At 38.8% G+C, this 15,482-nt stretch overlaps 1 protein-coding gene across 1 annotated transcript; it reads right to left on the bottom strand.

Annotated features, from left to right (window-relative positions):
- Positions 1-9,417: 9,417 nt before the first annotated feature.
- On the bottom strand, positions 9,418-10,388 carry LOC116477356 (olfactory receptor 51S1). The gene is given in 2 exon segments (XM_032168069.1): positions 9,418-10,061; positions 10,064-10,388. Coding segments are annotated over 2 exon segments (969 nt in total).
- Between the last annotated feature and the right edge of the window lie 5,094 nt (positions 10,389-15,482).

Below are 15,482 nucleotides of genomic sequence, written 5' to 3'. Positions count from 1 at the left end.
CCTGTACATAAGGAACACTTTTTTAAAAACAAAAAAGTCAGATGAGTCCTTATAATAACTGGCTTTAATGTCATATCACTGAAAAAGGCACTGAAGAGATTTAAAAAACCTATCTTGAATCCCCGATGCTGCACTGCCCCTGTCATTAGGCAATGGCAATGGCAGTGTGGTGCAGAGAATGTCTCTGGGTGCTGGGGGAGGGACAGCAGACATACTGGTGTCAGAAATGAACTTCTGATGCATTAAACTCAGTGCTGTCCTGTTAGAGCAGAAAAACAACAAATGATAACAACAACAAAACTGGACCAAACTCAGCTGATGCTTACTCATTGAGGGAGCATTTAAAACAGCCATAATCAGAGGGGAATAGCTGATCCCAGCGGTCAAAACTGGAGTTCCTGTAAATCTCACCACTACAGACCAAAGTGATCTGGGTCTTTAAGTAAACTTCAAAGGCAGTCAAGGCCACAAGGACTGCAACTCTGAGCCGAGTCCTGTTGCTGAACTGGTCCAGAGACAGTGGACTGGAGAGGGGTGCAACCTACCGAGACACACTGAGGCTGCTAAGGGAGTGCTGGTATCACATCTCCCCTAACCCCAGGCTGCATAGCTCATGGCATCAAAAGAGACCCCTTCCTTCTGCTTGAGGAGAGGAGACATCTCCTCCTTGTCTTGCATCTTTCATCTTGCATCTTGCAGGCCAGCTCAGCTGCAGCAGAATAGAGGGCCAGTCAGAGTCCTGAGGCCTTTGTTCCAGAACCTAGCTACCAGATGGCATTTCTAGACACATCCTGGGCCAGAAGGGAACCTGCTGCCTTGAAGGGAAGGACCTAGTCCTGGCAGCATTTATCACCTGCTAACTGAAGAGCCCTTGGACCCTGGACAACAAGCAGCAATACCCAGGTACTATGTCAAGAGCCTTGGGTTAGCCTCTGAGACTTGCTGACTTCAGGTGAGATTCAGCACATTACCAGCTGTGCTGGCTATGGGGAGAGACTCCTTCTGCTTGAGGGAAGAGTAAGGGGACTTTCTCTTGCACCGTAGGTACCAGCACAATCACAGGGGTGTAGAGCAGGTTCTTGGGATCCCCCATTCCAGGATTTGACTCTTGGATGGCATTTCTGGACCTGCCCTGGGCCAGAGGGGAGCCCACTGACCTGAAGGGTGAGTTCCTGGCCAGGCAGTATTCACCACAAGCTGACTTAAGAGCCCTTGGGCCTTACAGGAACATCTGTGGTTTTCTGGCAGTACTCCTCATGGCCAGTAGTGGCAGGTGGCTACAGGATGAGGTTCCTTTGCCTTTGAAAAGTGGAGGGAGAGTGGGAAGGTCTGTATCTTGTGATGTGAGTGCCAGCTCAGCTGCAGTATAATACAACACCAGGTAGACTTCTAAGGCTTTTGACCCTAGTGTCTAAATCCCCAACAGCATCTCTGGACCCACCTGGGGCCTGGGGGATCTCACCTTCCTGAAGGGAAGAACACAGGCCTGGCTGGCTTTGCCAACTACAGATTGTGGAGCCCCATGGCCTAAAGCAAACAAAGACAGTAGCCAGGAAGTGGTTACAGCAGGCCTTGGGTGAGACCCAGTGGTGTGCTGGCTTCAGGTCTGACCCAGCACAGACATACTGGTGGTGGCCCCAGGGGTGCTTGTGTCACTCCACCCTTAGATTCATGTGGCTCAGAACACAGAGAGACTCCATTTGTTTGGGATAAAGTAAGGGAAGAGAACAAGAGTCTCTGCCTGGTAATCCAGAGAATATTCCATATTTTGTCTAAGACCATCAAGGTGGTACCTCTGAGTCTAGAAGAAGCACAGCATTACTGGGCTTGGGGTTACCCCTAAAGTAGATACAACTTAGATCACAACACCCAAGTCCCTTGAAATATCTATAAAGCTATCCCAAGAAGAATGGGTACAAACAAGCCCAGACAGTGAAGACTACAATAAATAAACAATTCTTGAATGACCCAACAGTGAATAACATTGTACAGGAAAACATGACCTCACCAAATAAACTAAATAAGGCACCAGGGACGAATCCTGGAGAAACAGCGATATGTGACCTTTCAGATAGAATTCAAAATAGCTGTGTTGAGGAAACTCAAAGAAATTCAAGATAACACAGAGAAGGAACTCAGAATTACATCAGAAAAAAGTAACAGTGATATTGAAATATTTACAAAGAATCAAGCAGAAATTCTGGGGCTGAAAAATGTGATTGGCATACTGAAGAATGCATTAGAGTCCTTTAATCACAGAATTAATGAAGCAGAACAAAGAATTAGTGAGCCTGAAGACAGGCTATTTGAAAATACACAGCTAGAGGAAACAAAACAAAAAAGAATAAAAAACAACAAAGTATACTTACAGGATCCAGAAAATAGCCTCAAAGGGCAATTCTAAGAGTTAATGGTCTTAAAGAGGAGGTAGAGAAAGAGATAAGAGTTAGAAAGTTTATTTAAAGAGATAATAACAGAGAACATTCCAAACCTAGAGAAAGTTATCAATATACAAGTACAAGAAGGTTAGAGAGTACCAAATCAATTTAACCCCCAAAATAACACCTCAAGGCATTTAATAATCAAATTCCCCAAAATCAAATATAATGAAAGGATCCTAAAAGCTGCAAGAGAAAAGAAACAATATATCTGACAGCAGACTTTTCACTTGAAACTTACAGGCCAGGAGAGAGTAACGACATAATTAAAGTGCTGAAGGAAGAGTTCTTTTACCCAAGAATAATATATCCAATGAAAATATCTTTAAAAGATGAAGAAGAAATAAAGACTTTCCCAGACAAACAAAAGTGGAGAGATTTCCTCAACACCAGACCTGTTCTATAAGAAATGCTAGGCCAGGCATGGTGGCTCACATCTGTAATCCCAGCACTTTGGGAGGCCAAAGCAGGCAGATCACCTGAGGTCAGGAGTTCGAGACCAGCCTGACCAACATGGAGAAACCCCGTCTCTACTAAAAATACAAAAATTAGCCATGTGAGTTGGTGCATGCCTGTAATCCCAGCTACTCAGGTGGCTGAGGCAGAAGAATCACTTGAACCTCGGGGGCGGAGGTTGCGGTTAGCCAAGATCACGCCATTGCAGTGCAGCCTGGGCAACAAGAGCAAAACTCTGTCTCAAAGGGAGTTCTTTAATCTGAAAGAACAGGACGTTAATGAGCAATAAATAATCACTTTAAGGTAGTAATACAAAACTCATTGGCAATTAGTAAGTACATAGAAAAACAGAATATTATTACACTGTAAATGTGGTGTGTAAACTACTCTTATGCCAAGTAGCAGGTCTAAAAATAAATAAATAAAAAATAATAGCTACATCAGCTTTTTAAGACATAGTACAATAAGGTTTAAATAGAAAAAAATATTAAAATGCAGCTGAAACAAAGTTAAGGTGCAGTTTTTATTGTTTTTCTTTTAGCTTGTTTAGGCAAAGTGTTGTTATTAGGTTAAAATAATGGGTTATAAAATAGTATTTGAAAGCCTCATGGTATATTAGTTCATGCTTACATTGCTATAAAGAATTACCTGAAACTGGGTAGTTTATAAATTAAAGAGGTTTAATTGTCTCACAGTTCCATAGACTGTGCAGGAGGCAAGGCTGTGGAGGCCTCAAGAAACTTACAATCATGGTGGAAGGTGAAGAGGAAGCAATCACATCTTCACATGGTGACAGGAGAGAGACAGAGTGAAGAGGGAAGTGCCACACACTTTTAAATCATCAGATAATGTGAGAAGTTACTCACTATCATGAGAACAGCATGATTTAATCATCTCCCATCAGGTCCCTCTCTCCACATTGGGAATTACAATTCAACATGAAATTTGGGTGGGGACACAGAGCCAAAACATATCATTCTGCCCCTTGCCCCTCCAAAATCTCAAGGCCTTCTCACATTTCAAAACACAATCCTGCTTTCCCTATAGTCCCCCAAAGTCTTAAATCATTCCAGCATTAACTCGAAAGTCCAAGTCCAAAGTCTCATCTGAGACAAGGCAAGTTTCTCACACTGGTGAGCCTGTAAAATGAAAAACAAGTATTTACTTACAAGAGAAAATGGGGGTACAGGCTTTGGGTAAATGCTCCCATTTTAAATGGAAAAAATTGGCCAAAACAAAGGGGCTAAGGTCCCATGCAAGTCCGAAACTCAGCAGGGCAGTCATTAAATCTTAAATCCTCAAAATAATCTCCTCTGACCCCATGTCTCACATCCAGGGCATGCTGATGCAAGGGGTGGCCTCCCAAGGCCTTGAGCACGTGTGCCCCTGTGGCTATTCAGGGTACAGCCCCTGTAGCTGCTTTCATAGGCTGGCTTTGAGTGCTTGCAGCTTTTCCAGGTGCATGGTGCAAGCTATCGGTGGATCTGCCATTCTGGAGTATGGATGATGGTGGCTCTCTTCTCACAGATCCACTAGGAAGTGCCCCAGTGGGAACTCTGTGTGGGGGCTCCAACCCTACATTTCCTCACTCCACTGCCCTAGTAGAAGTTCTCCATGAGAGCACCACCCCTGCAGCAGACTTCTGCCTGGACATCCAGGCATTTCCATGCATCCTCTGAAATCTAGGTAGAGGCTCCCAAACCTAAACTCTTGCCTTCTGTACACCCACAGGCCCAATACCACATGGAAGCTGCTATGGCTTGGGACCTGCACTCTCTGAAGGAACAGTCCAAGCTGTACCTTGGCTCCTTTTAGCAATGGCTGGAGCTGGAGTGGGTGGGACACAGGGTGCCATGTCTCAAGGATGCATCAATCAGCATGGCCCTGGGCCTGACTAACAAAACCATTTTTCCCTCCTTGGCCTCCAGGTCTGTGGTGGGAGGGGCTGCAGTGAAGGTCTGAAATACCTGGGAGACATTTTCCCCATTGTGGTGGCTATTAACATTTGGCTCCTCTTTATTTATTCAAATTTATGCAGCTGGCTCTAATTTATCCCCAGAAAAATGGGTTTTTATTGCCTACCACATGGTCAGGCTGCAAATTTCCAAAACTCATATGTTCTGCTTCCCTTTTAAATCTAAATTTCAGTTTCAGATATAAGCTCTTTGTTCATGCATATGAGTGTACACTGTTAAAAGAAGAAAATAAATAATAAAGATCAGAGCAGAAATAAAATTGAAACAAAGAAAACAATACAAATGATCAATAAAACAAAAAGGTTTTTTGAAAAGTTAAACTTCCCCAAAATTGATAAACCTTTAGCCAGACTGAGAAAAAATGAGAGAAGATCCAAATAAATAAAATTTGAAATGAAAAAGGAGACATTACAACTGATACTGAAGAAATTTAAAGGATAAATAATGGCTATTACAAGCAACTATATGCCAATAAATTAGAAAATCTGGAACTAATGGAGAAGTTCCTAGATGCATACACCCTACCAAGATTGAACCAGGAAGAAATCCAAAATATAAACAGACAAATAACAAGTAACAAGATCAAAGCCACAACAAAAAGCCTTCCCATAAAGAAAAGCCTGGGATACGATGGATTCACTGCTGAATTCCACCAACCAATTAAATAATTAATACCAATCCTACTCAAACTATTCCAAAATATGGAAGAGGAAGGAATACTTCCACACTCATTCTATGAGGTCAGTATTGCCATGATACTAAAAGCAAAGACTCATCAAAAAAAGAAAACTACAGGCCAGTGTCTCTGATAAATGTTGATGCAAAAATCTTCAACAAAATACTAGCAAGCTGAATTTAAAAAAAATTAGATAATTCATCATGAGCAAGTGGGATGTATCCCTGGGACACAAGAATGGTTCAACGTATGCAAATCAATCAATGGGATACATTATATCAACAGAATGAAGGATAAAAACCATATGATCATTTCAATTAATGCTGAAAAAGCATGTGATAAAATTTGTCACCCCTTCATAATAAAATCCCTAAAAATGGGTATAGAAGGAACGTATCTCAAAATAGTAAAAGCCATATATGACAGACCTACAACTAGTATCACACTGAATGAGGAAAAACTGAAAGCCTTTACTCTAATATCTGAAACACTAGAAGGATGTTCACTGTCACCACTATTATTCAACACAGTATTGGAAGTCCTAGCTAGAGTATTAAGAAAAGGAAATAAAGTCATCCAAATTGGAATGGAAAAATTCAAATTATTCTTATTTTCAGAAAATAGGATCTTATATTTGGAAAAACCTAGAGACTCTACCAAAACAAATTATTAGAACTGAGGAACAAATTCAGTAAATTTGCAGGATACAAAATTAGCATACAAAAATAAGCAGCATTTCTATAAGCCAACAGTGATCAAAAATTTAAAAAAAAATTTAAAAGTAATCTCATTTACAATAGCCACGTGTAAAATTAAATACCTAAAAATTAATCGAACCAAATAAATAAAAGATATCTACAATGAAAACTATAAAACACGGATGAAAGAAGTTGAAGAGGGTACCAAAAAATTGAAAAGTATTCTAAGTTCATGGACTGAAAGAATAAATATTGTTAAAATGTCCATACCATCCAAAGCACTCTATAGATTTAATGTAATTCCAATGAAAATATCAATGACATTCTTCACAGAAATAGAAAAAACAATCTTAATTTGTATGGAACCATGAAATACCCAGAATAGCCAAATTATTCTAAGTGAAAACTACTACAGAGAACATTGGGGAAACTACTACAAAAAAATATTGGGGAAATTCTCCAGGAAATTGATCTGGGTAAAAATTTCTTGAGCAATATCCCACAAGCACAGGCAACCGAAGCAAAAATGGACAAATAGGATCACATTAAGTTAAAAAGCTTCTGCACAGCAGATAAAACAATCCACAAAGTGAAGAGACAACCCACAGAATGGAAGAAAATATTTGTAAACTATCCATCTGGCAAAGAATTAATAACTAGAATATATAAGGAGCTCTACAACTCCACAGGGAAAAAAAACCAATAATCTAATCAATAATGGGCAAAAGAGGTAAATAGACATTTCTCAAATGAAGAAAAGCAATGACAAACAAGCATCTGTAAAAGTTCTCCACATCTTTGATCATCAGAGAAACACAAATCAAAGCTATAATGAGATATCACCTCACTCCAGTTAAAATGGCTGATATCCAAAAGACAGGCAATGCTGCCAAGGTGGGAATGTAAGTAAGTACAACTACTTTGGAGAATGGTTTAGAGGTTCCTCAATAAACTAAAATTAGAGCTTCCCTATGATCCAGCTATCCCACTGCTGTTATATACCCAAAAGAAAGGAAATCAGTATATTAAAGACGTTATCTGCACTCCCGTTTGCTGCAGCATGGTTTGCAATAGCTATGATTATTTGGAAGCAACAAGCGTTCATCAACAGGCAAATAGATAAGGAAAATGTGCTAGATATACACAATGGAGTACTATTCAGCCATAAAATGAATGAGATCCTATTATTTGCGACAGCATGGGTGAAATTGAAAGTCATTATATTAAGTGACATATGCCAGGCACAGAAAAACAAACATTGCATATTTTCACTTATTTGTGGGATCTAAAAATAAAAACAATTGTACTCATGGACAAAGAGAATAGGATGTTTACCGGAGGCTGGGAAGGGTAGTGGAAACCTGGGGGAGGGGTGAGCATGGTTAGTGGGTATAAAAAATAATAGAAAGAATGAATAAGACCTACTATTTGATAGCACAGTAGAGTGACTATAGTCGATAATAACTTAATCATACATTTTAAGATATCTAAAGGAATGTAATTGGATTGTTTATAACACAAAGGATAACAGCTTGAGGGGATGGATACCCCATTCTTCATGATGTGATTATTTCACATTGCATGCCTGTATCAAAACATCTCATGTACCCCATAAATATATAAACCCACTGTGTACCCACAAAAATAAAAAATATATATTTATTAAAGTTAGTCAATTATTGTGCTGCAACAATTGTGCTCCTCATAACACACATGTGATTAATCGTATTGGCATCAAAAAATAGATTAACCATGTTCACAGAATAAGACTATAATTACTCTGTTAGTTAACTTTTGCTGTATACCAACTACGAAATCTCAGATGCTTACAACTACAGAATTTGTTGTAATTCTCACTGGTCAGTAGGTTGTCAGAGACCCTCTTCATCTAGGCTGCTTTGACTTGCTGGCTTTGCTTCAGTTCTCCGGGAACCAGGGACTGGCTCCAGGCTCTGAATTTGGCTCAGGTTTGCACCATGTATCTCCTTCCGGAAACCAGATTCAAGGGGAAGTAGCTACTAGGTTAGCACTACCCTAGTACAAGAAATCAAACCCTGCAGCAAAATCACACTCAAGCTCTTGCTTTTATCACATCCACTAACATCCTATTGACCAAAACAAGTCATGAGGACCACAATGGTCAGAGAAAATCATGTGTCTAAAGTGAGAGTGAATGTAAATACAATCCATCCACTTTGTCCCTCCTGACGTGGATGTGAATGTATACTGCTGCTACTAGGAAGTAAAGAATTCAGACCAATAATTCCAAATGCCACTTGTAAGATTCCATTTATATAAAACATTATAAGTGTTCACTAAACAGATAATTATAGTTAAGTTTGGGAGATATAATTTAAGATTATTCTTATTCTATTTTTTCTGAAATATGCAAAAATTTTAAAAATTAAATTTTATTTTAAACGACAATAATTATACATATTCACAGTGATGTTTTGATGCATACCATGTATAGTGATCAGATTGCAGGGTAATTAGCATATTTAAAGTCTCAAACATTTCTCATTTCTTTGTGTTGAGAACATTCAATATACATATATATTCAAAAAAACATACTAACATTTTGAAAACTAAATGAAGAATTAAAAAAATTATATTCCCTCTTTTTTTCCTGGCCTGATCAGAGTTAAATAACCTATCTCTTGGTGTGAAGAATCTAAATGAGAGACTTACTTGCATTTTCCTCATTTATCTAATTCCTAAGGATTGGTCAGAATTCTTACTTCTTAAGGAGGTGCAAAACCAATGGAGGATCTTCTATCTAGTTGAGAAGAATGTTTCTGTCTTATTTTTCCTTTGCTATGTAGATGATTAACTCTTCTAGCTTTATCCAATATTCAGGTATAGATATAGTGACAGGACTAACAACAATAAAATAACAACAGGCACACACTTGGATAGTTGTGACAAGATCTGGACTCTGGCCCTTCCTATGCCATTGATATGTAATGTATCAGTGGGTGGATCATGTTCATTCTTTGGGGCTTCTAAGCTTGCATCAATATACACAGGCATACTTTCAGGGACAGGAAGCTACATCCACGTATATGCACTTATGTGTACGTGAATGATCATTTCATGCTTGGTGAGCTGAGTTCTTGCAGAAACTTTAGTATCGGGAGCCCTGTATCATCAAACATGGAGGGACACCCTCCTCACTGAGCACCACTCACCTTCCTGGGCTGCAACCTGTTGAGTATTCTCTTTCTAATCTCCTTCATCTTGACACTATAGAGAATAGGGTTTATCAATGGAGGAAGCAGGAAATGGACATAGGAGAGAAGAGTATGGGTATCCTGAGTGATTGGCAGCTCAAGATGGTTAATCAGTGCCAGGAGGATCATAGGGATATAGAAGAGGAGCACAGCAGAGAGGTGGGCAGCACAGGTTTGACCAGCCTTCCAGCGATCCTCCCTGGACTCCACACCTTGCAACACCTTGCCAATCAGGCCATAGGAGAAGAAAATAAGCAGGGGGTCCAAACCCATGGCTGAAAGAACCACAAATAGGCTGTAGGCTGCACCCCAAGCTCCTGGGCAGGCCAAACGAGCCACATCTGGATGCAAGCAATAAGAATGGGTTAGGACCTGTGGGTGGCAGTAGGGCATGTAGGCCAGCAGAAATGGCAGGGGCAGATGGAGACCCAGGCATCGAAAAGCAGTGGCCAGACTGATTTTGCTAATTACACCATTGGTGAGGAGTGCTGGGTAGTGGAGAGGTCGGCAGATGGCCAGTGCCCGATCAATGGACATGGTGAGCAAGACAGAGGACTCCATGACAGAAAAGACATGGACAAAAGCATCTGTAGAAGGCAGACTGAGGCAAGGACAGTGTGAGCACAAGCAAGGGCAAGGCCCAGCAGTGTGGGCATCAGGGCGGTGACCAATCCAATATCAGACACACTAAGCAAGAAGAGGAAGAAGTGCATTGGGTGGTGCAGGGCGGGCTCCACGGCAATGATCCAGAGGATGGTACCATTTCCCAGTGCAGAGAGAAGGTAGACAGCAATGAGGGGCATTGTCCACCAGGAGGGTGCACCTGATAGGCCTGGCATGCCCACCAGCAAGAAGGTGGGGGCCATTGAAGTGCTGCTATTGGGGGCTATCTGAGTCGGTAATGTTGACATAGTTCAGGATTCCACGTTGAACTCTGGAACCTGAAAAATGATTAGAAAGGTTTACTTAATTGCGTGCCAAATTTGCATAAAACTTTCCAAAATGGCCTGCATCTTCCCTTCCCTGACTCATGCACACACATACACATACACATATACACATTTCCTCCTTATGCACACACCCATCCTAATAGTATACACAGCATTCATTCCTTGCCTTTGAGGTTTTTCTATAGCTGTCCTCATAGCTCTGTGGTTCTGTTTCTTTTCCTAAGTTGTTTTCACATTTTTTTACCTTGCCTCTCCCTGTAGTGTTATCCTATTTTTTCCCTCCCTTTATGACAAACACTTAAGGGAACAGTCCATTTATCCATATTTTTTTCTCTTCCAACCCCAGACAGTCTGACTTCTAGACTGCCTTAAGATACTTGCATTTTGGTGCACTTTAACTGTTCTTATTAAGTCCCCAATTACTCCTTTATTTCTAAATTAAGGGGCATTCATTTTTTCTAAGCTTGATTTATTTCTTAATGAGCTTTGGCTACTATGGATCTATTTTTTACTTTTTAAAAAATTCTCCCATTCAGAATTTAGCCTTTTAGTTCACTTTGCTGTGTCCCTATGATTTATACATCGGTATTTAAATTTTTTATTTTATTGAAATGTAATAATTGTACATATTTAAAGGGGTGCATGTGGTATTTTGTTACATGCATAGAATGTGAAATGATAATGTCAGGGTATTTAGGACATCCATCACCTTGAGTAATTATAATTTTTATATGTTGGAACATTTCAAGTTCTGTCTACTAGCTATTTTGAAATATACAATACATTGTTGTTAACTATAGTCACCCTACTTGGCTACTGAACATTATAACTTATTTCTTCTATCTAAGTGTATGTTTATATTTTTGAGGTATTTTTACTTGGCCCTCTTTATTTTCCTAAGTGGTCTTATTTACTCTCATGACATCAACTCGAGTCTACAAACTGATGAATTACCAATATATATTCCCAGATCCTTCTAGGTTCATCTCACCTTGGATGTCCCATGCAATTTAAATTCAAATAATCCAAAGCGGATCTTAACAGACACATCTTAATGCCTCTTTCAGAGTCATCAGTTAGGAAACAGTGAAGAGGAATTTATGTCAATAGCAAAACCAACAAGACACTCCTTGGTTCCCTGTCAGTTGTTGGTGCCACCATTAATCAATTTCCCAAAATAAAAACCTGAGAATTAGCTTCTCCTCACATGTAATATCCAAATATTATTTATAATTTTAACAAGAAGGACTGGACACACACTATAGTCATATCTTCTTCCCTGCCCAAATGCCCAGAAAGATTGGAACTGAAATTCTGGACAAAAAGACCATGAAAATTCGGATCTAAAGAAAAGTAAAATAAAAAAACTTGCTAGGTTTTGTTTTCAGGGTAATGATGTAGATACAAGTTAACCCTAAACATTTATTACAAAAATTCCAAATACATATGTTATAAAATATTATGTTAAAATTTTAAATAAAATATAACTTTCAAGCTAAAAAAGGAAGATATAAATGCAACAAAAACCTTAATCCCACAGACTTTTAAAAAGCAATAAATGGAAACAGACATTCATTTCCAGTGTGATGGAGTGTGGAGGCTAACACATCCTCTCCCCTACAAAGCAGGTATAAAGCTGGCAAGCTGTCAATATCCATTTTGACACTCTGGAAATCCATTAGAGATATAAGCTTGTTTATTGAAACGACTGAACTTTGGAAAATAACAGCCACGTGCCTGGCATTTTGGCAAGGCTGCTTCATTCCGCTGCCTCCACCTCTATCAACAGTGGTCAGATAAGGAAACCCCACAGCTTTGTTCCTGCACTCGTGAGGCAGCTTCCATGATTTGGAGCTCTGTCAGTTAGCATGGCAATTTTGGTGGCAAGGAAATAGGGAGGGCCAGCAACTCCACTACCGTGAGGTTCTGGTCCTCTTTGGGGCAATGTGTCCACCAGCAGACTAGGTGGGGATTTAACACAGAATTCTGGCTGAAAAATAAAACCAGATGGTAACTGGAATCTATAGGAAGAAATGAAGAGTACTGGACATACTCAATATATGGGTAAATATGAAGGACTCTATACACGTTTTAGTTAATTTTTGCTAAATTTCCTTAACAGGCTTGAATTGGATGAAAAAATAATTATAATACTGTATTGTTGAGTAAATTATATATATTATATATGTGTGTGTCTGTATATGTATGTATATATATTATAATAATAGCACAACAAGGGGGAGAAATTAAAAATTTATTAAAACAAAACTTTTGAATTTTACTGGAATTAAGTTAATATTATTCTGAAGTAAATTATATAGTAATGTGCATATTGTAATTTATAGAACAATCGCTAATAAAACAGTAAAAAAATCAAAAGATGAATTGAAATCATTCACCAAAAACATTTAAACAAATGAATGCAATGAAAAAACAGTGGAACAAAAAAAGACACAAGACTAACAGAAAACAAATAGCAAAATGACAGGTGAAATTTCAACCATATCAGTAATCACAAAGTGAATGGACTAAACATGGGTCATAAAAGGCACATTGTTATGTAGAATAGAAAAGCAAGTTATAACTATATTCTGTATACAAAAGACATACCATAGATTCAAAGGAGTAAATAGTAGAAAGTAAGAAGGTAGAAAATTATATACGCCACAAAGATACATGAGAGATGGAGTGGCTACATTAATATCATATAACAATCATAAATGCATATATAAAGAACACTAGATCCCTAAAATACATGAACCAAAACTGACAAAATTAAAGAGTCAGATAAGCAATTTATCAATAATTGTTGAAGATTTTAATATCCCAAACTCAATAATTGATAAAACAATTGAAAAAAATACACAAGGAAATAGAAATCTTTTGAAAAACACCGTGACAGAAGTAGGCCTCAGAAGATCAGTAATAACAAACGTTTCTGAGCTAAAGGAGGATGTTTGAACCCATTGCAAAGAAGCTGAAAACCTTAAAAAAAGAATCGATGAATGGCTAACTAGAATAAACAGCATACAGAAGACCTTAAATGACCTGAAATGAGCTGAAAACCATGGCACGAGAACGACGTGATGCATGCACAAGCTTCATTAGCTGATTCGATCAAGTGGAAGAAAGGGTATCACTGATTGAAGATCAAATCAATGAAATGAAGCAAGAAGAGAAGTTTAGAGAAAAAAGAGTAAAAAGAAAAGAACAAAGCCTCCAAGAAATATGGGACTATGTGAAAAGACCAAATCTATGTCTGATTGGTGTACCTGAAAGTGACGGAGAGAATGGAACCAAGTTAGAAAACGCTCTTCAGGATATTATCCAGGAGAACTTCCCCAATCTAACAAGGCAGACCAACATTCAAATTCAGGAAATACAGAGAACGCCACAAAGATATTCCTCGAGAAGAGCAACTCCAAGACACATAATTGTCAGATTATCCAAAGTTGAAATGAAGGGAAAAATGTTAAGGGCAGCCAGAGAAAAAGGTCGGGTTACCCACAAAGGGAAGCCCACCACACTAACAGTGGATCTCTTGGCAGAAACTCTACAAGCCAAGAAGAGAGTGGGGGCCAATATTCAACATTCTTAAAGAAAATAATTTTCAACCCCAAATTTCATATCCAGCCAAACTAAGATTCATAAGTGAAGGAGAAATAAAATCCTTTACAGACAAGCAAATGCTGAGAGATTTTGTCACCACCAGGTCTACCTTACAAGAGCTCATGAAGGAAGCACTAAACATGGAAAGGACAACCAGTAGCAGCCACTGAAAAAACATGCCAAATTGTAAAGAACATTGATGCTAGGAAGAAGCTGCATCAACTAACGAGCAAAATAACCAGCTAAAATCATAATGACAGGATCAAATTCACACATAACAATATTAACCTTAAATGTAGATGGGCTAAATGCTCCAATTAAAAGACACAGACTGGCAAATTGGATAAAGAGTCAAGACCCATCAGTGTGCTGTATTCAGGAGACCCATCTCACTTGCAGAGACACACATAGGCTCAAAATAAAGGGATGGAGGAAGATCTACCAAGCAAATGGAAAACAAAAAAAAAGCAGGGATTGCAAACATAGTCTCTGATAAAACAGACTTTAAACCAGCAAAGATCAAAAGAGACAAAGAAGGCCATTACATAATGGTAAAGGGATCAATTCAACAAGAAGAGCTAACTATGCTAAATATATATGCACCCAATATAGGAGCACCCAAATTCATAAAGCAAGTCCTTAGAGACCTACAAAGAGACTTAGACTCCCACACAATAATAATGGGAGACTTTAACACCCCATTGTCAACATTAGACAGATCAATGAGACAGAAGGTTAACAAGGATATCCAGGACTTGAACTCAGTTCTGCACCAAGCAGACCTAATAGACATCTACAGAACTCTCCACCCCAAATCAACAGAATACACATTCTTCTCAGCACCATGTTGCACTTATTCCAAAATTGACCACATACTTGGAAGTAAAGCACTCATCAGCAAATGTAAAAGAACAGAAACTATAACAAACTGTCTCTCAGACCACAGTTCAATCAAATTAGAACTCAGGATTAAGAAATTGACTCAAAACCGCACAACTACATGGAAACTGAACAACCTGCTCTTGAATGACTACTGGGTACATAACGAAATGAAGGCAGAAATAAAGATGTTCTTTGAAACCAGTGAGAACGAAGACACAACATACCAGAATCTCTGGGACACATTTAAAGCCGTGTGTAGAGGGAAATTTATAGCACTAAATGCCCACAAGAGGAAGCAGGAAAGATCTAAAATCAACACCCTAACATCACAATTAAAAGAACTAGAGAAGCAAGAGCAAACCCATTCAAAAGCTAGCAGAAGGCAAGAAATAACTAAGATCAGAGAAGAACTGAAGGAGATAGAAACACAAAAAACCCTTCAAAAAATCAATGAAACCAGAAGCTGGTTTCTTAAAAAGATTAACAAAATTGATAGACCACTAGCAAGACTAATAAACAAGAAAAGAGAGAAGAATCAAATAGACACAATAAAAATGATAAAGG

This window comes from Hylobates moloch, unplaced genomic scaffold (assembly GCF_009828535.3).
Source record: "Hylobates moloch isolate HMO894 unplaced genomic scaffold, HMol_V3 SCAFFOLD_11, whole genome shotgun sequence".
NCBI lineage: Eukaryota > Metazoa > Chordata > Mammalia > Primates > Hylobatidae > Hylobates > Hylobates moloch.
This window is presented reverse-complemented; position numbering and strand designations above follow the sequence as displayed.